Source organism: Neoarius graeffei, chromosome 20, assembly GCF_027579695.1.
Source record: "Neoarius graeffei isolate fNeoGra1 chromosome 20, fNeoGra1.pri, whole genome shotgun sequence".
NCBI classification, from domain to species: Eukaryota; Metazoa; Chordata; class Actinopteri; order Siluriformes; family Ariidae; genus Neoarius; species Neoarius graeffei.
Window position 1 is genome coordinate 55,469,337 of NC_083588.1, and position 26,479 is coordinate 55,495,815.

A 26,479-nucleotide genomic window follows, 5' to 3' on the forward strand; every position below is an offset into this window, starting at 1 on the left:
TATATTAAAATATTTGATGTCTTTGTTTCATTCAGAACAATTTGCACATCTAAAAATGCCAATTAATAACTACTAACTCGCCTGAATGAAGCACTACAAGCTGCTTCCTGTCATGGTGGCATAGTTCCCGTTGCTATGGGGGTCACGTGACAGTGCAAAGCCTCTACTGGTCAACTCGCTACTCTAAATTGCCCATAGATGCGAATGTGAGTCTGAATATCTTGAGTGTCTGTCTCTTTGTGTTAGCCCCACTATAGATTGATGACCTGTCCAGGGTCTGCCCCGCCTCTTGTCTAGTGTCAGGTGGGATTGGCTCCAGCTTCCCCCGCGACCCACAATGGATAAGCGGAATAGAAAATGAATGAATGAATGAATGAATTACTGTCAAAACTCCAGAAATGGACAAGAGAACTGCAAATTACAACCCTGGCAAGTTAACATAACACATCTACATTTGTGTTGGAGGGCTTGTTGAAACAGTGAGGATTCAGTTAGATTCAATTCTGTAATAATGGTATGAATAATAATATACAGCTAGCTTGTAAATGACAAATGATAGATACAGTGGCGTTCCGTTAGTTTATCGCTTCCTGTTAACCTGCATTAACATTCAGTGGATTACATCAGAGCCGGTCATGCTGGTTGCTATTGTTTTGTAAGATAAAATGTATTTATTTATTTATTTATTAGATATATGCATATAGATGGTTTAACCACTGTTGGCAATTAAACAAGGGAGAAAATTACACAAATGTTCCACAAGAAAGGAGAGAGAGACTGATTATCAACACTAGATGTACTTACAATAATCATACATTTATACACAGAGCATACTCTGCCTCAGACACACACACACACACACATATACAGAGACCTACAGACGCACAGCGTTGGCTGAGTTCTGACTCATACCTCCTACGTCCCCTAATTAGCGTTAATTAACGCAGTTCATCACTTCATCCTGGTGTCTGTCTGAACCACAGACAACACAAAACCAGCATCAATGAAGACAGCACTCCCCTCTGGCCTTTCCCTAATCGTTATTGATATATGTGTGTGTGTGTGTGTGTGTGTGTGTGTGTGTGTGTGTGTGTGTGTGTGTGTGTTCATGCGCTCCCTCTGGGCCAGTGGCTCACTGGGGGAAAAACAACATTTGATAATTACTCTGAACATGTCAGCGCATCTGAAACTGTAATGTTACCCAATTAGCAAATATTTCATAACTGACATTACACACATAATAAGCTTGACTTTTAATTTTTGCAGTTGTTTTTTTTTTATACTAGGGTTCCACGCCACATTATCACCAGAATACTGCCTCTGTATCTCATCTGTATGAAATCATTTCCTCCTTCAGAAGAAGAAGCCTTTATTTGTCACGTGTACACTCAAGCACAGTGAAATTCCATATGAAGCACTGAACACACACATGAGCAATGAGCACACACACATACCCAGAGCAGTGGGCAGCTATGCTACAATGCCCGGGGAGCAGTTGGGGGTTTGGTACCTTGCTCACGAGCACTTCAGCCATGATACAGAGGGAGGGGAAAGTACCGTTCATTCACTCAACCCCCCTTACATTTTTCCTGCTGGTCCTGGGAATTGAACCAGCAACACTTTGGGCCCAAGTCTGCTTCTCTAACTTTCAGGACCCCAAGAGACACTATAAAGACTAAAAGCTTTTTTTTTCCCGCAATTCTAAGTTGTTTATTTAATGTATCTGATCTCTTAGTGGGGGTGGCATGGTGGTGTAGTGGTTAGTGCTGTTGCCTCACAGCAAGAAGGTCCGGGTTCGAGCCCCGTGGCCGGCGAGGGCCTTTCTGTGCGGAGTTTGCATGTTCTCCCCGTGTCCGCGTGGGTTTCCTCCGGGTGTTCCGGTTTCCCCCACAGTCCAAAGACATGCAGGTTAGGTTAACTGGTGACTCTAAATTGAGCGTAGGTGTGAATGTGAGTGTGAATGGTTGTCTGTGTCTATGTGTCAGCCCTGTGATGACCTGGCGACTTGTCCAGGGTGTACCCCGCCTTTCGCCCGTAGTCAGCTGGGATAGGCTCCAGCTTGCCTGCGACCCTGTAGAACAGGATAAAGCAGCTAGAGATAATGAGATGAGATGAGAAATTTGATGTTTGTAGTTTGAAAATGTACAAGAATTCAATTCTTACTCACAACGTACATTAAAGGAAACATATTATGGAAAAATTCACTTTTTTAGTGCTTGGACACATACATTTGGGTATCTGGAGTCTACCAACACACAAACTCTGAAATACAAGACACCCAGTCAGTTTCGTTTGGGCTCCTATTTCAGAAAACACATGCTTCAGCTCGCCTTTCTATGTCACAAGAGGAGCTAATTAGAATAATCCCGCTCCTCATCTAAGTATCTCCCCTCATAGCTTGCGAATTCCTTTGTGAGTGAATATTCATGAAGAAAGTTCTACCTGACTGGCTCATGAAAGAGTGGGTGGGGTATGCAGTGGCTCATTATCTAAAGACATTGTCTAAAGACAAGTTGAGAAAGGAGCTGTGGTGTTTTATCCTTGTGGTATTTTGAGCAAAGCATGTCACAGACATTTCACTAAGACCTCAAAGAACTGTGTCAACTCGTGGAAAAGGGGTATAATATGTCACCTTTAAATGATCATAATGTATAATGTTAGAACATTATACAAACCATAGGATTGAGTGCATTATGCTTTTTGCCAACTGCGATGTTCACCTTGACATGTTCTTACCTTTCTTTTCACTGTAGAAGTGAATGCAGGTGCTGCGTCATTCCTACATTTCTCATAAACACCAAAAAAGTAGATTTGATTGGATTTACTTGACATGTGGTCCACATTTCTACCAATCCAATCGTGCTGTGGATGGGACATAGAGACAGACTACGTAGAGACGTGTTGGTTGATTGTACTTTATGCGTCTTCCACAATTCAAGCAATCCCATATCTCTATGGGCAGGACACTGGGCAAAACTACAGAAGTGTGGGTTTTATCATCAGATATGCGCATACATAACAAAAAAAAAACACCTTTCATCCACAAGAAACCAAGTTCAAGCATCGATTCTGATCATCAGAGAAATGTTGTATATTGGTTCTAGTTATTGTTCGGGTCCATAATCTGTCAAACCCTATTTCATATGCTCTCACTGAGGGGTCACTGGTTTCCACTGACCTCCGAAAAACATGCCAGTAGATGAACTGGTGAGTCTAATACTGGCTTTTGTTTAGAGATAAGCTTTTGATGGGTTGTATAATGGCTTCTTGCAAGATGTTTTTATCTTTTAAAGATAAAAATACATCAGTATCAGAATAAGATTTGATTTTTCCATCTACAGTGGTGCTTGAAAGTTTGTGAACCCTTTAGAATTTTCTATATTTCTGCATAAATATGATCTAAAACATCATCAGATTTTCACACAAGTCCTAAAAGTAGATAAAGAGAACCCAGTTAAACAAATGAGACAAAAATGTAATACTTGGTCATTTATTTATTGAGGAAAATGATCCAATATTACATATCTGTGAGTGGCAAAAGTATGTGAACCTTTGCTTTCAGTATCTGGTGTGACCCCCTTGTGCACCAATAACTGCAACTAAACGTTTCCGGTAACTGTTGATCAGTCCTGCACACCGGCTTGGAGGAATTTTAGCCCATTCCTCCATACAGAACAGCTTCAACTCTGGGATATTGGTGGGTTTCCTCACATGAACTGCTCGCTTCAGGTCCTTCTACAACATTTTGATTGGATTAAGGTCAGGACTTTGACTTGGCCATTCCAAAACATTAACTTTATTCTTCTTTAACCATTCTTTGGTAGAACGACTTGTGTGCTTAGGGTCATTGTCTTGCTGCATGACCCACCTTCTCTTGAGATTTAGTTCATGGACAGGTGTCCTGACATTTTCCTTTAGAATTCGCTGGTATAATTCAGAATTCATTGTTCCATCAATGATGGCAAGCCGTCCTGGACCAGATGCAGCAATACAGGCCCAAACCATGATACTACCACCACCATGTTTCACAGATGGGATAAGGTTCTTATGCTGGAATGCAGTGTTTTCCTTTCTCCAAACATAATGCTTCTCATTTAAACCAAAAAGTTCTATTTTGGTCTCATCCGTCCACAAAACATCTTTCCAATAACCTTCTGGCTTGTCCACATGATCTTTAGCAAACTGCAGATGAGCAACAATGTTCTTTTTGGAGAGCAGTGGCTTTCTCCTTGCAACCCTGCCATGCACACCATTGTTGTTCAGTGTTCTCCTGATGGTGGACTCATGAACATTAAAGGCCCGGTCCCACTGGCCGATGGACACAAAACGTATGCAAAAAGGACACAGCGGACGAGCAAAATTTCGGGGGTGGCTCTATCCGTTTTCATCCGCTCCAGAAATGGACAAAATTGGCGAAAATTTGCGGAAACAGAAAGGAAAAGAACGGACGTGGGTAGTATACAGCGGGGATGTTAAACGCATGTTCATAGGAAGCCTAGCGGATGAAAGCGGATGGAAGTGGATGACAGCTCCGAAGGGGTTACCGGTGATAACTGAGAAGCGGACGCATAGCAGAAAGAGCGGATGCATAGCGGATGAAGGGGATGCATCACGTACGCCTAACGGAAACAAAGGGGATGTTGCACGGATGTATATCGGATGCAGACCGTTCACTGCGCATGCGGGGGGTATGAATTGCGTCTGCTCCGCGGATATAAAGGGATGCAGCACGCACGCCGTCAGCATAAAGCGGAAAGACGTGCTGGCGGCTACATCGATACATCTCTACTACTAGATGATTTTCTCCCCCTTTTTATACAAAATATCGATTGTCCGCTAGGTGTCCTTCTACATACTCTAGACATACTCCAGACATCCTAAATATACGAGATACATCCCAGATATAAACGCTTTGTCCGTTTTGAATACTTTATATACGAGATGCATACGCTTACATCCTCTCTATTTCCGTGCTACTAACGATGAATAGACGTTTCATGTACCTTATCTTTCCTCCCTCTTTCCGTTTTCAGCTGCAGCGGATGTGAGTTGCGAGGATGCCCAGAGGATGCAGAGAGGATACAGCAGACGTTTAACGGATGATAACGGACATAGAACGTTTGTTGCTCGTATATGTCGCGGATTTACATCGTACACGGCGGAAAGTTCATCCGTTCTAAAAGTTTTGTGCAGCTCAAAACTTTTTGCGCGGATGAAATCACAGTGGACGGATGCTCGATGGATAGAGCGTATGAAGCACGTATGCAATGAGTACACAACGGATGCATAGCGTTTTCCAACGGATGGCAAAGATTTTTTTACGTTTTACATCCTCTTTGCATCCGTAAGTGCAGTGGGACCGGGCAGTCTTCCTCCATTTGTACACAACCTGTCTGACTGTGGATTGGTGGAGTCCAAACTCTTTAGAGATGGTTTTGTAACCTTTTCCAGCCTGATGAGCGTCAACAACGCTTTTTCTGAGGTCCTCAGAAATCTCCTTTGTCTGTGCCATGATACACTTCCACAAACATATGTTGTGAAGATCAGACTTTGATAGATCCCTGTTCTTTAAATAAAACAGGGTGCCCACTCACACCTGATTGTCATCCCATTGATTGAAAACACCTGACTCTAATTTCACCTTCAAATTAACTGCTAATCCTAGAGGTTCACATACTTTTGCCACTCACAGATATGTAATATTGGATCATTTTCCACAATAAATAAATGACCAAGTATAATATTTTTGTCTCATTTGTTTAACTGGGTTCTCTTTATCTACTTTTAGGACTTGTGTGAAAATCCGATGATGTTTTAGGTCATATTTATGCAGAAATATAGAAAATTCTAAAGGGTTCACAAACTTTCAAGCACCACTGTACATCAGACTGTCTGTTGTTAGCAAATGTCTTAAAGAAAATAATTTTGGATTTTTGTGGACCCAAACACAACAGCACCACTAACATTGTTATAAGAAAAATATACAGAATGGTACATTATATCGCAAAACAATTTGAACACATGACCATCACACCTACTGTATATAAGCTTGTTGGATATCTCATTCGAAAACCATGGGCATTAATTAGGGCCCGAGCCCTATGGGCGAAGGCCCTATTGTTCTTGTAAGAGTTCACTATTATTATTCTTCCGTCTTCTTCTTTATTTTTCTCCGCTGTTGGGCCATTTTCGGGGCACTTGCCATGGGCGAAAACGCACGAAATTTGGCACCAGTTCCGAGAATTGCCACCGCTACTCAGACCCAAAAGCCCAAACTTGGCCGGGGCTCAGGGCCTCTATAGCGCCCCCTAAGTCGTTGTGATTTTGGTCTCCCGCATTAAGGTGCCTGGTTGCCATGTAGTTAGTAGTAGTGGCATGCCATTTGGTTTGCATATGTATCTCACTAAGCCGGACAAAAATGTAATGCCAATGCATTAGCCACGCCCAACAGGAAGTGAGGTAATTTCACTTTTGTGCGAAATGCATGGCCACGAAGACGGCGCAACTCCTCCTAGACCGTTCATAGGAATGTCACCAAAATTGATACACATCATCTACAGACATGGCTGACAAAAGTTACTAAATACGTTTCACGTAGGATTAACCGTTCAGAAGTTATACGTCAATCAATTTTCGATGCAAAATTTTACATGCTTAAAAATTCATAACAAATCTTATGATTGCTCAAAACTGCTCATACTTCACACGCAAATCACTCATTGGGCTTCTGACATGTTACCCAATTTCTGTGATATTTCGCCACTGGGGGCGCTATTTTTGGGCAAAAAATCCAATCTTTCCTCAAATTTGGTCAAACTTCACGGCCACCCTCTTACTACCTCCCATGTCATGTATACCACATTTTGGGAATTTTCGTCCATGGGGGGCGCTGTTTTTGGCCGACGCAATTGCTCCAAAACGGGTTTTTGGTAAATTATTCCATAATGCTTTCCCTTCACACCACTACCTTGTGATAGTACGTTGCTGTTGTAGTCACTTATTTTTCCAACTCATAATCGCTCATGTATAGCATAGCGCCACCTACTGACATGGGAAAAACCAAAAAATTTATTCTTCAAAATTCTATATCTCATCTTCTATTTACTCAATTGTCATCAAACTTCATACGGAAACTCTTTGTAGCTCACCTGACATATACGCCAAATTTTGTGCACTTTCGCCCCTGGGGGTGCTGGTTATGGCAAAAATGATATAGCTGCTTCTGATTTGTCAAACTTGGCAAGCAAACTCTTTACAAGACCCTTTTTGGGGCGCTTGCCATGGTCGACGACGCACGAAATTTGGCTCCTTTTTCTTAGACTGCCACCGCTACTGAGAACCAGAAGCCCATATCCAGGCGGGCCTCAGGGCCTCTTTAGCGCCCCCTAAGTCGTTGTGATTTTGGCCTCCCGCATAAAGGTGCCTGGTTGCCATGTAGTTTGTAGTAGTGGCATGCCATTTGGTACGCATATGTATCTCACTAAGCCGGACAAAAATGTAATGCCAATACATTAGCCACGCCCAACAGGAAGTGAGGTAATTTCACTTTTGTGCGAAATGCATGGCCACGAAGACGGCGCAACTCCTCCTCGACCGTTCATAGGAATGTCTCCAAAATTGATAGACGTCATCTACAGACATGGCTGACAAAAGTTCCTAAATACCTTTCACGTAGGATAAGCCGTTCAGAAGTTATACGTCAATCAATTTTCAATGCAAAATTTTACATGTTTAAAAATTCATAACAAATCTTCTAATTGCTCAAAACTGCTCATACTTCACACGCAAATCACTCATTGGGCTTCTGACATGCTACCCAAATTCTGTGATATTTCGCCACTGGGGGCGCTATTTTTGGGCAAAAAATCCAATCTTTCCTCAAATTTGGTCAAACTTCACGGCCACCCTCTTACTACCTCCCATGTCATGTATACCCCATTTTGGGAATTTTCGTCCATGGGGGGCGCTGTTTTTGGCCGACGCAATTGCTCCAAAACGGGTTTTTGGTAAATCATTCCTTAATGCTTTTCCTTCACACCACTACCTTGTGATAGTACGTTCCTGTTGCAGACACTTATTTTTCCAACTCATAATCGCTCATGTACAGCATAGCGCCACCTACTGACATGGGAAAAACCAAAACATTTTTTCTTCAAAAATCAATATCTCATCTTCTATTTACTCAATCTTGATCAAACTTGATACGCACACTCTTAACAGGTCACCTGACATATCTCCCAAATTTTGTAAACTTTTGCCACTGGGGGCGCTGTTTTCAGGCAACATTTTATATCTCGGCTTCTGATTGGTCAAACTTGATCAACCTTGACAAAACAACTCTTCATAGGTCCCTTGACATGTATACCAAATTTGGTGAACTTTCACCACTGGGGGCGCTCATTGCGCTGTATCAGTTGCAGGAGAGGTGTTTACAATCATGAGGCACCAGGAGTATGTTGTTTTGGTTGCCTTAAACACACATGACTTGTGGGGAATGGGTAGGCAGTCGGGAGCAAGTGTTGTAGCGTTACATACAGACTAATAGATGTCTAACAGAAGACAATCCTATGTAGCTATAGCTTGGTGACTGATGAGGTAAATACATTAATTTGGTTGGGAAGCCATGGCATAAAATTTTCTGTCCATGACAACATCTCAGCGCACCGTGTACTCTGTGTCCAATTCTGTGCTTTGTCGCCATTGTGGGAGTTATGTCTCTTGCCGAAGAAGCTGTGGAAGGTCTTTCGCGGGGACGCATGCCCCCGCCCCCCTTGGCCGCTGGCGCGAGGGCCCGTCGAGGCCGCTTGCGGCTTTAATATGGAGTTGCAGCCCGTCTTAGTGGGCGGCAAGAGACGATTAGCTAAGTCAGGCAGTGATGTACGATGGACGAGGAAGAGGCCAGCACACATACACGCACACACATGCACACAGAACTAATAAAGATCACACACCAGAAAACTTTATCTTCTACAACTTTCTGTCTATATCATTGCCTCCAGGCTTCCTACAAATGTGTGTTACTAAATGGAATGGGATTGGATCTCTGAGTTGGTCGCAACTGAACCACCTTTACTTCCCCCTAACCAAACACCCCCAGCCACCCCCCACTAACAACACTGTGAAGACACGGAGATACTCTTGATAAAGCTTTCAGTCTCCTTTCATGTGTTTGCCATTTTCATCTGCACTCTTCCCTTTCTCGTCATTTTCTGTTCCCAGAAATACACACACACACGCACACACACACACACACATGTTCACTGAATGGAAAACACACAAGCCACATGAAAGAAAGGATACAGTGTGCTACCGTACTAGATGTGAGAGAGTGGGACGAAATAAAATGAGGATGGCTGCCTGGTAAATGTGTAAGGAAATGGAGAGGAAAAGATGAAAACGTTTGAGCTGGCGCAGTCTGCTCTCTCTCTCTCTCTCTTATTTTTTGCTCACACAGACGTTAGATTTTTTATGACAAGGTTTCTTGGACTCATACGATCACACTCACATGCGCGCGCTCACACTCATTTTGCACACTTTTTGCTTTGTACTTTCTCATCTCATCTCATTATCTCTAGCCGCTTTATCATGTTCTACAGGGTCGCAGGCAAGCTGGAGCCTATCCCAGCTGACTACGGGCGAAAGGCGGGGTACACCCTGGACAAGTTGCCAGGTCATCACAGGGCTGACACATAGACACAGACAACCATTCACACTCACATTCACACCTACGGCCAATTTAGAGCCACCAGTTAACCTAACCTGCATGTCTTTGGACTGTGGGGGAAACCGGAGCACCCGGAGGAAACCCACGTGGACACGGGGAGAACATGCAAACTCCGCACAGAAAGGCCCTCGCCGGCCACGGGGCTCGAACCCGGACCTTCTTGCTGTGAGGCGACAGCACTAACCACTGCACCACCATGCCGCCCCGCTTTGTACTTTAATCTCTCTATTTGTATTTCTCGAGCGAGTGCACACAGTCAGGTTAATAGATGGTATTTTGATTCCTTTGTTGTCTTGCAGTAATCATCTGGTGTGGATTAATTCAATGTCCACGAAACACACACACACACTATGATTGAACCCACAATACAGCTTCCATCCTCATGATACAGCAACTTGTAGAATAGCACTTGATCCAGCAAGTCATATTATTTGGTGTTTTCATTTTTCTACCTCCTTTTAAATCACCTATAGGGTACTGTATATTCAGAGTAACTCTACATCACACCTCAAACCTCTCTATTGTCATGCTTAAAATGACAAGAAGTTGTCAGATCAGCATTTGATGAATGCAGAATTCCAGTGTTAATTTCTCTCTGTGATTAGCTGTATGTCAGTTATTAGTTATTATGCCTCACTTAAAACATCCTTCATAGTCTGACATGAAAAAGCATTTCATTCACATTATATAACCCAAGAAACGTGAGTCACAGATTCTCTTCGTCCAATTGTTCCTGAAGCTATTTTAGAATCGCTGATCGGATGAACTGTTCGGCATGCAGAGGGTCTTTCAAGATAAAACCCTTGGCCCTTTTAGCAGCCCTAAAGCAGAATAAAATACTATAGAGATTAGAGTGTAGGCAGAGAGAGAGAGAGAGAGAGAGTCTTGCCTTACTCTCCAGATTTTGGACAAAAGCATCTTTTCTTTTTTGTTTTATTTGCACATTTCTTTCTCTCTCACTCTGTCACTGTTGCTGCTCTCAGCCAGGCATCTGATTATTTCTCTTCCTTTTATGTTACAGTAAATTCCTTATTATCGCTCTCTCTCTCTTTTGTGGTTTCTCATTTGTCTTTTGCTCTCTTGTTCCTTTCCAAGCACTGAAGGTGATCAAACTGTATTGACTTTATTGGGATTTCTTCTTTTGCTCCTTCTCCTGCTGTACAATGTGACACGGATTTATTTTTAAATTAATATGTCAGAAACATGGAGACACGGTGGTGTAGTGGTTAGCGCTGTCGCCTCACAGCAAGAAGGTCTTGGGTTCAAGCCCAGCGGCCAACGAGGGCCTTTCTGTGTGGAGTTTGCATGTTCTCCCTGTATCTGTGTGGGTTCCCTCTGGGTGCTCTGGTTTCCCCCAGGTTAGGCTAATTGGTGGCTCTAAATTGACCTGGTGACTTGTCCAGGGTGTACCCCACCTCTTGTCCATAGTCAGCTGGGATAGGCTCCAGCTTGCCTGCGACCCTGTACAGGATAAAGGCCTCTGCATGCTCGTGCGACAAGGCTTTCGCAGATAGCTTTTCGCAGACAGTTGTAATTTATTGTTGAGCGGGGATAATAGGCGTGCGCGATGTTATTCACCGGCACAACGCAAGGGGGCGCAAAGTCGCTAGGAGTAGTTGGTGGGTGTGGTTAGTGGAGTGTTTATCCTCCGGTTACTTATAATGACTAGAACTTTTTTTTTTTTTATAATGACTAGAACTGGAGTCGTATAGATGTACGTACTTCCTCAATCAACCGCTCTTCATGCTGCTCCATCTTCGCTCGTGTTTTTAAAAACGCCGGTCGTGAAAACAAACCAAACCGGGAAAGTAGGGAAGCGGAAGTGCGTGTACAGCGGATGTAGAGTGGACCAATCAGAGCCCTCTTGTCTGCGACGCTGTCTGCGAGGCTTCTGCGGTGGTCACAATTTTTGGGAGGTGCGCGCAGAGCGTCTGCGAAGGTGGGGGGGCTACGCAGACACTGTCTGCGACGCTATCTGCGAGGACTGGGTTGTCAGCATAAATTGGCCTTAAGCGGCTACATGGATGTCAGAAACACCAAATTTGGTAGAAAAATGCAATGTCCTGACTGCTACTCATGAAGGCAAGAGAACCCAAATTGGCCTCTTGGTGGTACATCAAAGCAGCATTTTATTTAGACCTTACTTAAAAATTATCTGAAATGAAAACATATGCTGGTACTTTCTAATTTATCCATTTCATTCTAGCCTGACCAAATCAGCTAAAAGCTGTAGCTTCACTTCTCAAAAACATGGTAGTTAATGTAAGAAATCTAGCACCATGTTGATAAATCACACTGACCTCCACCTGGAATCGATTTTTGTCATTATGTGGTCAGTAAATCTGAACATTTTATTCTGCTTTAACCTCACCAGAGGCTGACTCTATTTTTTTTTTCTCTTGACTGTTTCCTGTTGCTCATATTGTGGAATATTTCATCTTCCAGTTCTAGTCTTGATAAATTAAAAAACCCTGAACATTCCAGAGTTGTGTAGTAGAGCTCATGTTTATTATGTAGACATGTGACAATAAATTGTGATACAAATCTATGATTTGAATTGATGAAATTAAAAAATGAATCATGATCCTTATCAAGCTGAGTAATCTCTTAGATTTTCCTGGCTTGTAATAGTGCTGTTTAGACAGCAGAGGGCACAACGTAAAATAGTGGGAATGTGTGTGACTTCACCCTAGGTGGAAGCAACACAGCTTTAATGCCACAACAACACACACAAAAAAAGACTAAAATGGGAAAGAGCTGTTGTGCTATTGCACAAATACACTTAACAAGAAATCAGAGCTCTCTTTTTACAGACTGCCGAAAGCTAAAGAAAAGAGAAGTAGTTGGAAGTCGTAAAATCTTCATAAAAGTTGATTAAGAAAAGGCCTATTAGTTATTAACTTTGTTCATTTTTAATAAAAGGAATATTTTAGTTAATAGCCTATTATATTCTTTCCACATTCACTAGATATGAGCAATTGTGTGCTTTGATTGGCTACTGTACAACTAGGATATCAGCTCATACATCGTGAGTACAGAAAAACAAAATGGCGGAGCGTGTTGCTGAACCAACCAAGGACGAAATAAAAACTCTACTCGAAAACAACCCCCAAAAAATACAAAAAAAGAAGCAACAAAATATGGAATAATTTGATGGTAAGAACATTTGATGGTAAGAACATATTTGGTAAGAACAGTATTTGATGGTAAGAACATATCTTTTTTTATTTTTCAAGAATTATTATTATCGCATTTTTCACAAATTGCTACTGTCATTTCGCCGGTTTGTTTGCATTCTAAGCGGAAATTATTTTGTTGGAAGTTTTGTATAAAGTTTTTATTTATCGAATTTGCAAAAAAATGCAAATAAAAATGCTCTGTTTCTCAAAATCCAGTGAATGTGAATATAATAAAACAGTTATTCCACTCAATCTCGTCGTACATGGCTTATAGCCAACTCAGTGCTACGTGCCTATGGAATCAATTTTGTGCCAAAATGTTCATACAATACTTTTGAAATATCAAACAAAAACGACAAATCAAAATACAAAAAAAAAAAAAAGTAAATTTTTTTAGACTGGCAAACAAATTTGTGTAATCGTGCAAAATATCAGTCTATTACTCTTCGGAAACCTTTTATTTTTGTTCCGCGTCTTTCTCAGTTTTGTTTGACGTAATTTATTTTGGTTGCGATTCCAGCTTTCTCGTTTGCGCTCCCTGACTTTTTGCTTGCAGTTTTGGCACAAACTTCACGTGTGGGCGGGCTGTCCAGGAATGCATTCCCATTGGGTAACTTGTGTTTGACTGACAGCTACGCTCAGCCATTCCCTACTCGGATTCTGGCGGACTGTTTGACGAGTGACCGATCCATTGACGGTAAACAAGGATCGCGTGGACTTCAGTGGCGACTATGATCTCATCTCATCTCATTATCTCTAGCCGCTTTATCCTGTTCTACAGGGTCGCAGGCAAGCTGGAGCCTATCCCAGCTGACTACGGGCGAAAGGCGGGGTACACCCTGGACAAGTCGCCAGGTCATCACAGGGCTGACACATAGACACAGACAACCATTCACACTCACATTCACACCTACGGTCAATTTAGAGTCACCAGTTAACCTAACCTGCATGTCTTTGGACTGTGGGGGAAACCGGAGCACCCGGAGGAAACCCACGCGGACACGGGGAGAACATGCAAACTCCACACAGAAAGGCCCTCGCCGGCCCCAGGGCTCGAACCCAGGACCTTCTTGCTGTGAGGCGACAGCGCTAACCACTACACCAACGTGCCGCCCCTTTAAATAAATATTGTTAGTTATTAGGAAAATGAAACTCAAGTTTTCATTTAGAATAAATGTTACTTTTTTGGTAATACAACTTTTTTCATTAATTTCTTCTTACAGAAATATCATAGGAAAATCTAATCATGAACTCAATATTGTGAATTGAATCGAATTGTGAATTGGATGACTCATTACATGCTTATTATTATGAAGTTATACACCTGCAAACACCCAATGAGCCCAACATAATGGTGCCTGGACCCTGATAATTACCATAGGATAAAGAATAAAAATTATTTTGAACTGACAGGCCACCTGAGTTAATTCCAGCGCTCTTGACTCTCAGTTCAGCACTGGTTAATTTGTCCTTCTGGATAATTTTTCTCTGCTCCTTGTTAACGTGCTGCTGTCACAGAGGCAGGTGTGAACACTACAGGCATATGACTGAGCTACAGTATATATAATCTTTCTAATGAGATTAATCTTTGATTTATACACATCTCACGTCTGTTGCATGCTGAAAGCATCATTACTATTTATGCTGAAATTAATCTCAGCTACAGTATATTGCTTCTGAATCTGTTTGATTGAATTCTAGATGCTTTTCCAATTTTCTCACTATGGTCCATTTTGTTCATGTCTTCATTGCCTTATCAGTGCTTAATGAGGGGTTGTGTTCTAGTCAATACAAGTGCGCAGCGCTCTGCGTGTGTCTGTTCAGTGTCGTCATCCATGTGGAATATGTTATGCGTCATTAAGTTACATCTCTGTTTGCTCAATGTACTGTGATCATCTGGAAGTGCAGTAGAGAGAGTGCACACACACACACACACACACACACACACACACACACACACACAGAGAGAGAGAGAGAATCATAGACACGCAAAAAGACCCCAAATGAACTAAGCATCTGTACATTTCAGGTTTTGTTGCTTTGATTATATACTTAGCTAGCTAGAAGCTATATGTCTTCTGTGTTTCCATATAAACAACCTTGGTGTTTACTATGTTCACATCACTTCTAATAGCTTGATGCTAGGTGTAATTGCAGGGTATTTTCCCATGCAGAATCTTTTCCTAGTCATATTTCCAACATATCTGAAGTAAATGTTAACCCTTTGATGCATAAAATATGCACACCCCTTCTAATGCACAACATGGCTCAAAAATGACCCGCATTCATTTTCCAGGTTATTTCATGCTGACTGAGTTTTTCTTTGCTCTATCTTTTGAAATCAATTTATTTTATGATTGAATATTCCAAGTATTCTTTAAATATCTTGTTTTTAATTACCACAAATCATTAATTTATTTTTTTCTTTCCTACTTTATGAACAAAAATACTTTTTATATTACTACACATGGGTCATCCAAGTGTGATTTAAAATTAAATGTCTTAATACTATAATAATAATTTGTTTCAAGTAATTACTTTAGCAGTGAATGGGGCCAGTTATTTATTTATTAACTATGTCGTTAGCTAAGCCAACTACAATAAAATCAGCTAACTAAAGTAGAATATGTCAACAGCTCGGTAGCTAATAGTAATTACTTGTAACTTTCTGACAAGTAATCTACTCACTCTCAAGGTAACCTAAACATAATCAATTTTTTTCTAAGGTAACGTTAGAACAATTGAAAAACATTACTTCCATGTATTAGATGGGCAAAGGGCGCTGTGCTGAGCTGTGAAATATCTGACACAAGCACAATTCACAGTTCCCACCAAACGCTGGAGTAAATGCATGCGGGTCGGTTCTGACCCATGTGTGTAAACTTGATATAGAATTACAAAAGCTGTGCTTGTTCATAACTTAAGAAAGGAAAAATAAAAATGATGATTTGTGCTAAACAAAAACAAGATATTTACTGCATATTTGGAAAAGTAAATGACAAAATGAATTTATTTCAAAAGTATATCATAGAAACACTCAGCCATACATGAAATAACCTGGAAAATAAATGCAGGTCGTTTTTGACCCATGTTGTGCATTAGAAGGGTAGTGATACAAAAAGGGCTTTTATTCAAAAAGTAAGAAAGGACAAAATAAAATAAGGATGTATGATGATCAAAAACAAGTTAATTGAGGAATACCTTGAATACTGAATGATGGAATTAATTTATTGCAAAGATATAGAAGATAAAAACTCAGCCGGGTCACTTTTGACCCATGTTTTGCATCAAAGGGTGAATATTCCTGATAGTTTGTCTCATTTTTACTCTCACTATGCCACCACATTGTCCAGTAGTCTCATTTAGCCTCAATCATTAACTAGCCAATAGTCAGCATCCATATTTCCAGGTTGCTGAGAAACAAAAGCACAATTTACCAACACTTCTGAGGTAAATCTTGATAAGCCGAATGGTTTTGTCTTATCTTTATTGTCACTATGTCTTCATATTATGCAGAAGTTTCAGTTAGCATCAAGCATTAATGGACAACATCCATTTCCAAGTTGAATAAGGAAAAAAAGATTATATACCAACACAACTGAGGTAAATGTTGATATTCCTGATAGTTTTGTCTTATTTTTACTCTCACTATGCCTTCCCATTGTCCAGTAGTCTCAGTTAGCCTCTGTCATTAATTAGCTTATTCTCAGCGTCCATATTTCCAAGTTGACTAGAAACAAAGACACAATTTACCAACACAACTTGAGGCAAATGTTGATATGCCCGATGGTGTTAACACATTGTTACTGTCACTATGCCTTTACATTGTCCAGTAGTCTCAATTAGCCTCAAGCATTAATGGACAGCATCCATTTCCAAGTTGAACAGAAAAAAGACACTATTTACCAACACAACTGAGGTAAATGTTGATATTCCTGATAGTTTTATCTCATTTTTACTCTCACTGTGCCTTCACATTGTCCAGTAGTCTCAGTTAGCCTCAGTCATTAAAGGACATGGGACATGAAACATAAATGCATGCTATATCAGTTTCTTTCCATTAAAAATATGAAATAATTGCATCAACAAATACAAAATTATCTATTAAATTCAGCAAAATCGTTATATTCATCATGATTATATGGCATTTCTGCTCGAGCTCCGATATGCATATTTTACAACCGGAAGATGAATATGGAGAAGTGTGAATCGTGATGATGATGAATGCGACAAAATAGTTTTTGTGTCTTGGATGACAAGAAAATTGTTTCGTTTTTAGAGTGTTTAACGTACATTGAACATCATGGTGTATTGCGACCTCCCAGTCAGTCAGACGCGCTGTTACTCCTGTTAGCAATGTAGCTAGGCTCAGCATGGCCAATGGTATTTTTTGGGGCTGTAGTTAGATGCGACCAAACTCTTCCACATTTTTCCTGTTTACATAGGTTTATATGACCAGTGATATGAAACAAGTTCAGTTACACAAATTGAAACGTGGCGATTTTCTATGCTATGGAAAGTCCGCACTATAATGACAGGCGTACTAACACCTTCTGCGCGCTTCGACAGCGCATTGATACCTTCACTCGGAGTTGTACCATTATTTTTTAGACAGGGCGGACGGACCAGGGCATTCGCCCGCCTGGCTGTGCCTGACGAGGAGCGCTCTCGGCCGGCTTGGGAGGCAGACGGCAGCCCCTCCTGGAAGTGTGGTTTTACCATGGGCCTCATGCGGTAAGGCTTAGTATTATAATTTTCGGTGTATCAATTACTGATTATCATAATTCTGACTCGTTTCGCCATTTTGAATGTTTTCATCTCGGACTCTGGAAGCATTGTATCTCAATCAATCTCGAAAAATATCAGCAAAAAAAAAACTAGCTTGCAACGGACTTTAGCTAGATCTATGATGAACTTTCAATGTATGATACAAAAATAATACTTCTTTCAACAGATCATTAGCCTTTGAGCAGAATTGTTTTTAACTTACCAGGATGTGTTATCGAGCCGACCGCTTTCAGTTTCATGGGGATTGAATGAACCCTCACTCTCAGAATCATCTGACCCGTCAGAGTAAAGACAAGATCCATGTTCATGTGAATTTCCAGCTATCGGTTCGAATTGATAGGGTCTAACTTCACATCTCTGTGAAACATCGGGAATGTCACTGTCGATGGTGTCCATTTCGGTAACCTGTTTACATTAGATACCCAAGCGCTGGCTCCTTGAAAAGTTTTTGTGACGTCACGGGTCACGTGACTGCTTAGCTAATTAACGAATCATTGTTTTACGCTGATGTATAAAAAAGTTGAATAATGTGATGATTTTCACATTTTGACGCCCTGCAGTGATTTAGATGGCATTTCTTATGTCCTTTATACATAATTATACCCAGAAAAAAATCCATGTCCCATGTCCTTTAACTAGCCTATTCTCAGCATCCATATTTCCAGGTCGCTGAGAAACAAAAGTACAATTTCCCAACAATTCCGAGGTAAGTGTTGATATGCCGAATGGCTTTGCCTCATCTTTACTGTCACTATGCCTTCACATTATCTAGAAGTTTCAGTTACCCTCTGTCATTAACTAGCCAGTGCTCAGCATCCATATTTCCAAGTTGACGAGAAGCAAAGACACAATTTGCCAACACAATTTGAGGCAAATGTTGATATGTCCCATGGTGTTGACGCAATGTTACTGTCACTATGCCCTCACATTGTTCAGTAGTCTTGGTTAGCCTCAAGCATTAACGGACAGCATCCATATCCAAGTTGAACAAAAAAGAGAGAGAGAGAGAGACTATTTACCAACACAACCGAGGTAAATGTTGATATTCCTGATAGTTTTCTCATTTTTACTCTCACTGTGCCTTCACATTGTCCAGTAGTCTCAGTTAGCCTCAGTCATTAACTAGCCTATTCTCAGCATCCATATTTCCAGGTCGCTGAGAAACAAAAGTAGAATTTCCCAACAATTCCGAGGTAAGTGTTGATATGCCGAATGGCTTTGCCTCATCTTTACTGTCACTATGCCTTCACATTATCTAGAAGTTTCAGTTAGCCTCTGTCATTAACTAGCCTATTCTCAGCATCCATATTTCCAAGTTGACGAGAAACAAAAGCACAATTTACCAACACATTTGAGGGAAATGTTGATATGCCTAATGGTTTTGACTCACTGTTACTGTTACTATGCCTTTACATTGTACCATAGTCACAGCTCGCAGGGAGTTCAGCTTCCTACATGGATTAGCCAACTGTAAACTCAGCTCTGGTGGGAGGCTTAGAGAGACGCAGGAACTGAAAGATTTAACAGATCTCATCTCATCTTGGCACAGACTGGTTCAACCTAGCAGCTTTTACACCACAAGACTCTTCACTGACTGATAGAAAAGATCATGCACACACACCCAGAGAGAGAGAGAGAGAAAGAGAGACAGACAGAGAGAGAGAGTACAGGATTCATTCAATGGTACAGGTTTGGCCACATGTTGCTTGTCAGCTTGAACAGAAGTGTGTGGGTGTGTTTGGCTAGCACTAATGTCTGGTTTATTATTTGGTAGAAACACTTCTGAGAGATACCAAAAATGAATGCTTGTGTTGTTGTTGTTGTTGTTTTTTTTTCAGAATAGTTGGCTGTTCTTAGTTGTCCATCAAGTTGACAGCATAGTAAACACCAATATGTGAATGTGCCCATTTTTATTTTCGTCAACTAAAATAAAATGGCAGTGATTCAACTCAAATGGGAATGTTGCCTTTTTTGTAGCCTTATCTGAAGAAGACAATACAGAACAGCACGGTCTAATGGGGAACATGGAAGACATGCTCTGAATAAATTATCACCACTGTATGTTTCTACACTTTGAGTTTTATTCAGAGTTTGTTTGAAGTGGGATGATTGTATAATGGATCAATTTTAATTTACTGCATATGAGCAGCCTATTTTACCAAACAAACAAGTCTCTATATGCTGACTTTATAAGAAACTGCTCTGTTGCACAACTCCAACCGAGTTAAAAAAAAAACCAGAGTATAGATTACAGTCATAAAAAGGAAGAGTAGGAAACAATAAAGCAATTATGAATAAAATAGTGTAAATCCATCAAGCCATGCATTATCTATGCCGCTTATCTGTCAGGGTTGTAGGGGACTCTGGAACCAGGCCCAGCTAACTTTGGGTGAGAGGCGGGGTTCACCCTGGGCAGGTCGCCAATCTATTGCAGGGTTAACACGGAGACAACTATTCACATTCACATTTACACCTGTGGGCAATTTAGATTAGCCAGTTGACCTAACCTGCATGTCTTTGGATTGTGGGAGAAAACCGGAGCACCACGAGGAAACCCATGCAGGCATGAGGAGAACATGCAAACTCCACATAGAAAGGTTCAAACCTAGAACCTTTATGCTGTGAGGTGACAGTGGTAACCACTGTACCATCCACGGTGTAAATTGTTATACCTAATTTAGATATTTAGAGTTATTATTGTTCGGCCAGCAAGAGTTTTTGACAAACATACAGTAGTTTGTTCCATTTCTGAAAATATAAAGAAACTAGAAGGGCACTCAACCAAGTGCATACCTCCATCAAGCCACATATCAACATCAAAATCAAATCATTTGAACCTAGGATAATACTCAAGCTGTACACCAAATTTCATCCAAATCTGTTCACTACTTTTTGAGTTACGTTGGGAACAGACAAAAAAGTCCAGGATTCACATACATATCCAGAGCTTGGATCCACAGACATATCCGGATTTGCATCAAAATCTAATCAATTGTTCCTTGACCCATGGCTCACCTTTCCACAAAATTTCATCAAAATCTATTCACTAGTTTTTGAGTTACATTGGGAAAAAACAGACAAACTAAGAAATAAACAGAGGCAAAAACATAACCTCCTCCAACAAAGTTGGTGGAAGTAATTTGTCATTTAACCCACAAGGACCCTGACCAAGATGAAGCAGGTACCAAATGATGACAGAATGAATGGAGTGAACACATCATGCAGCACCTCACACATTGTGTTAATAAACATGACTTTCTTTGCTTTGCAAGATTCATATCTGACTTCTCACTCCCACTATCAGGAAAGTAAATACTCCCACCCCTATGACTACAGGATTGGGACTGCAAGTTCCCTCAGGAGCAATAAAAAATCTGTCTAGCTATGTATTCCAGTCCTGACATACACCTCCAGTTGGAAGCATGTTTGGAAGGAAGTGTACACCAAGCTTAACGGAGACTGGAATAACGGTTAAACTACTGTACTATAAAAAAAAAAATCTGTTGTTTTTACGGAAAAATACTGGCAGCTGTGGTTGCCAGAATAATCCTGTTAAAAATACAGTGAAATGTAAACAACATTACAGAATAACTTGTACATTTCACTGGGATTCCATGTACAATTAATGATAACTAAATGTAAATTTTACAGGTATTCAATATACAATAATCAATACATAACTGTTAATTTTTCGGATATTCATTGTACAATAAAAAAGCATCTAGGAATGAATTGCGAGTGTTCTCGATTATTGGTTTTTGTGGCTCCAAAATGATGGTTACAAGCAATGATCTACTAGACAGATATTTTATTTGATTTAGAGTTTTACGACATGTGCCGGAGAGCCTCTACTGACATTTTTTTTATTTTTTTAACAGGGCAATGATGTAATTTTAACTATCACATTCTGTTTTAGTATTACAGTTTGTCTGTGTTTAAACTACAACAATTTGTAAATTCTACAAAAAAATATGATCAATTCAACATATTCTTACTGTTAAATTGGAGGCGAAGTGGCCAAGTGGTTAGAGCGCTTGACCACTAAGCGAACGGTCCCCGGTTCGAGCCTCGGCTCGACGGGGATCTGGGGCTCGCTCCCTGTCCACCCAGCAGTGAATGGGGACCTGGTGGAAACACTGGGGGAAGTAAGGCGGCGAGGAAAGGAACTGGCCACCCTACCTCACTATGCCGATGGCCCAGGACAAGTGCACTCTCTAACAGGCACTCCCCCAATGTACGAATCGTATATGGGACCCTCTCTTCTTCTTCTCTTACTGTTAAATTAACAGTGGTATTTGGTTAGGAGTTTTACAGTATATTGATGTAAATTACACACTGCTTCATTGTTTTTGTATTTACAGTTTTTTTATGTCATGATTTTACATAAATTCACTGTTAATTCTACGGACATTTTTTACAGTGTGGCCTTTTCGTTGTTGGACGCACTCCTTCAGAAATGGGAGACGTTCAAATCCCATGTATACAGAGGCCCACTGTAGATCCCGAGGGCAAGTCTCTTTACCCTTAGCAGCTCATCTGAGGGATTAGATAGGATTGTGTCTCATTTGTAAGTCGTTTTATATAAAAACATCAGCCAAATGAATAAATGTAAAATCAGTGTAACTTTGCATTGTGTTTTCAGGTGCTTCTCTATTAAGACTCTAACTTGTTTTAATGTTAAATTGGGACATGTGGTTATGGATTAAATAGTTAATGTGTAATTAACAGTTATTCCATGAAATCGAGTCATACATGAGCTGACAGCCGAGAAAGCATACAGCACTGAGTTGGTTATAAGCCATGTATGACGAGATTGAGTGGAATAACTGTTTTATTCTATCTACATTCAGTGGATTTTGATAAACGGAGCATTTTTATTTTTCTCATCTCATCTCATTATCTCTAGCCGCTTTATCCTGTTCTACAGGGTCACAGGCAAGCTGGAGCCTATCCCAGCTGACTACGGGCGAAAGGCGGGGTACACCCTGGACAAGTCGCCAGGTCATCACAGGGCTGACACATAGACACAGACAACCATTCACACTCACATTCACACCTACGGTCAATTTAGAGTCACCAGTTAACCTAACCTGCATGTCTTTGGACTGTGGGGGAAACCGGAGCACCCGGAGGAAACCCACACGGACACGGGGAGAACATGCAAACTCCGCACAGAAAGGCCCTCGCCGGCCACGGGGCTCGAACCCGGACCTTCTTGCTGTGAGGCGACAGCGCTAACCACTACACCACCGTGCCGCCCAGAATAAGGGTTTTGCAAGAAAAAAAAATGAAGAAGAAATCTATTTTCTAAAATAGCATAAAACATCATACATTGCAATAACACCTTCAAAGCGTTCCAAGGAAGTTCCTGAAACAGTGCTGTGGTTGCACTCGACTAATCCTGAGTGTGTGGCAGCTTGTGCGCTTCAGTGGGTGTGCTGATGTTATGCAAAGCCTTTGGTTGTCAGGTTCCAGTTTTTGCTTCTGATTCTGCACTGCTTTCCCTGTTACACTGCTGTTTGCTGGCATTTGATTGGAGACTCAGGGGTCAATAGAATGATTTAATATTAGCACAATTACAGCAATGACATCTGGGAATCTCTCATCAGCCCTGACTGACTTCTCACCCTTAATCACTTTCCCATTTTCTCACTTCTCCTTAATTAGTTATCAAACCTGTCCATAACTAATGTGTAAATTTTTTTGTTCCTGAAAATACAATACAATATAATAATAATAATGTGACAGGGGCGGCACGGTGGTGTAGTGGTTAGCGCTGTCGCCTCACAGCAAGAAGGTCCTGGGTTCGAGCCCCGGGGCCGGCGAGGGCCTTTCTGTGTGGAGTTTGCATGTTCTCCCCGTGTCCGCGTGGGTTTCCTCCGGGTGCTCCGGTTTCCCCCACAGTCCAAAGACATGCAGGTTAGGTTAACTGGTGACTCTAAATTGACCGTAGGTGTGAATGTGAGTGTGAATGGTTGTCTGTGTCTATGTGTCAGCCCTGTGATGACCTGGCGACTTGTCCAGGGTGTACCCCGCCTTTCGCCCGTAGTCAGCTGGGATAGGCTCCAGCTTGCCTGCGACCCTGTAGAAGGATAAAGTGGCTAGAGATAATGAGATGAGATAATGTGACACGGAATATATTTGGGAAATGTATTGTGTGGAAGCATTACTTTTTAAATAACTGGCCTAAATGTCAGTCACTGTAGTAAGAAACACTGTGTGTGTGTGTGTGTGTGTGTGTGTGTGTGTATGTGAATGAGAGAGAGAGTGATGAGAGTGCAAGTGTTTCCACGCGCACGGGTGCATATTGAAGTTTGCGTGTGCACGTAAATGTGCGAGTGTGCGCATAAGAGTGCGACATGCGCAAGCGTGCCTGCATTTGGGTATATGCGCGCGTGCATGGGGTCCGTGTACCTATGTGTATATGTGCGTGCGTGATTGATTGTGCATGCGTGCCAACACGGGAGAGTGTGTGTGTGTGTGAGAGAGAGAGAGAGAGAGAGATATGAGTGCAAATGTTTCCACGCGCACGGGTGCGTATTGAAGTTTGCGTGTGCACGTAAATGTGCGCGTGTGCGCATAAGAGTGCGACATGCGCAAGCGTGCATGTATTTGGGTATGCGCACGTGCATGGGGTGCGTGCGTGATTGATTGTGCATGCGTGCCAATACGGGAGTGTGTGTGTGTGTGTGTGTGTGAGAGAGAGAGAGAGAGAGAGAGATGAGAGTGCAAGTGTTTCGACGGGCACGGGTGCGTATTTTAGTTTGGTGTGCACATAAGAGTGCGACATGCGCAAGCGTGCATGTATTTGGGTATATGCGCGCGTGCATGGGGTGCGTGTACCTGTGTGTACGCGTGCGGTGCATGCGTGCCAACACGTGTGTGTGTGTGTGTGTGTGTGTGTGTGCGCGCGCGCTTGGAAGTTTGCGCGCACCCACCTTGATGAGTTTGCACCGGATCTGCGCCGACACCATGTGGCTGTTCCGCAGGTTGCCCACGCGGAACATGAGGCAGAGTTTGCCGTCGCGCTGAGAGATCACGGCGTCCTGGCTGAACATGAGCGTCTCGGCGCGTTTTTTCGGCTGTGACATCTTGATGAACATGCAGCCGATGAGGAAAGCGTCCACGATGGAGCCGAGCAGCGACTGGAAGAGGAACAGGATGATGCCCTCGGGGCACTTCTCCGTGATGTAGCGGTAGCCGTAGCCGATGGTCGCCTCGGTCTCGATGAAGAAGAGGAAAGCCGACGGGAAGTTGTACACGTTGGCCACGCACGGCGTGTAGGACGAGTCGCGCGCGCGCTCCATGTCGCCGCGTACGTACGCGATCAGCCACCACATGGACGCCATGACCAGCCAAGCCACCGTGTAGGTCAGGATGAAGATGAACAGGTTCCAGCGCCACTTCAGGTCCACCAGCGTGGTGAAGAGGTCGGACAGGTAGCGGCTCGTCTCGCCGCCCAGGTTTCCGTGCTGCACGTTACAGCGGCCGTTCTTCTCCACGAAGCGCTGCCGCTTTTTCTTCACCGGAGCCGAGAAGGCGCCGCCGCGCGCTGGGTTCACCACCTGGTGATAGTCCTCACCGAACTTCCGCCGGAGAGCTGCCATGGCCAACTTTGCGCAGATGTCTTTACGCGCTGTTTCCTTCACAGAGCCGGCAGCATTTCATGCCTCAGTGAGCTCTCAGCTTCACCAGCGCTCCTTCACGGAAATCATGATTAAAGCGGATTTAACAGGGCTGAAGCTCTGCGTCCTTCTGTCCACTGCGCCTAAAATACACAAGGTGGATTTTAAGCACCAAAGAGTGAGAGAGAAGTGGCGCTGCTCCTTTAGACCTGGATCAGTGTCACTTACTCGAGACAAAGTGATGCACAGCGCCCAATTGGTTGTGAACAGAGGAAGAGGAGAGGGGGAGGAGGGAGGAGGGACACTGGGTGGGCACGGATAAGCTGTAGTACTCTCTCTCTCTCTCACACACACACACACACACTTCTGTCTTTTCTCTCTCTCTCTCTCTCTCTCTCTCTCTGAGCTCTCTCTCAGCTTCCTGTTTCTCTCTCTCTTTTCTCTCTCAGCATTCTCTCTGTCTCAGCTTTCTGTCTTTCTGAGCTCTCTCACTCACTCTCTTTTTCTCTCTCTCTCAGCATTTTCATGCTCTCTCTCTCTCTCTCTCTCTCTCTCTCTCAGCTTTGTCTTTCTGAGCTCGAGCTCTCTCTCTCTCTCTCTCTCTCAGCTTTCTGTCTTTCTGAGCTCTCTCTTAGCCCTTTTCCACCAAAGCAGTTCCAGGGCTGGTTCGGGGCCAGTGCTTAGTTTGGAACCGGGTTTTCTGTTTCCACTGACAAAGAACTGGCTCTGGGGCCAGAAAAACCGGTTCCAGGGTAGCACCAGCTCTTTGCTGGGCTAGAGGAAAGAACTGCTTACGTCAGTGGGGGGCGGGGGGGCGGAGTTGTTAAGACCAACAACAATAGCAAGACTGCGAGAGGGCGCCATTTTGAATGAAGCACCGTAAAGCCAGAAGCAGCAGCTGTACAAACGCGAAGTCATCCATTATTGTTGTTGTTATTGCTACTGCTTCTTCTTCTTCTCCATGTTGTTGTTGCTTCGATGTTCGCGCCAAGGTTTATGCAAATGCAGCGACATAACTTACGTATACAGTGATGTAATGACATGGCTCCCATTAGCACCCCGCACTATGGAAAAGCAAACTGGTTCTCAGCTGGTTCGCAAGTTGAACGAGTTGTGAACCAGCACCGGCCTCGAACCAGCCCTGGAACTGATTTGGTGGAAAA

The 26,479-nt window shown here is 42.4% G+C and overlaps 1 protein-coding gene across 1 annotated transcript in view; it reads right to left on the reverse strand.

Moving 5' to 3' along the window:
• kcnj19a (potassium inwardly rectifying channel subfamily J member 19a) overlaps positions 1 to 25,446 on the reverse strand; it is a 67,598-nt gene extending 42,152 nt beyond the window's left edge. Inside the window, exon 1 of the mRNA XM_060902042.1 lies at positions 24,630 to 25,446. Within this exon, the coding sequence (XP_060758025.1) occupies positions 24,630 to 25,298 (669 nt within the window). The 5' untranslated portion in view covers positions 25,299 to 25,446. The remainder of the gene's footprint in view (positions 1 to 24,629) is intronic.
• Between the last annotated feature and the right edge of the window lie 1,033 nt (positions 25,447 to 26,479).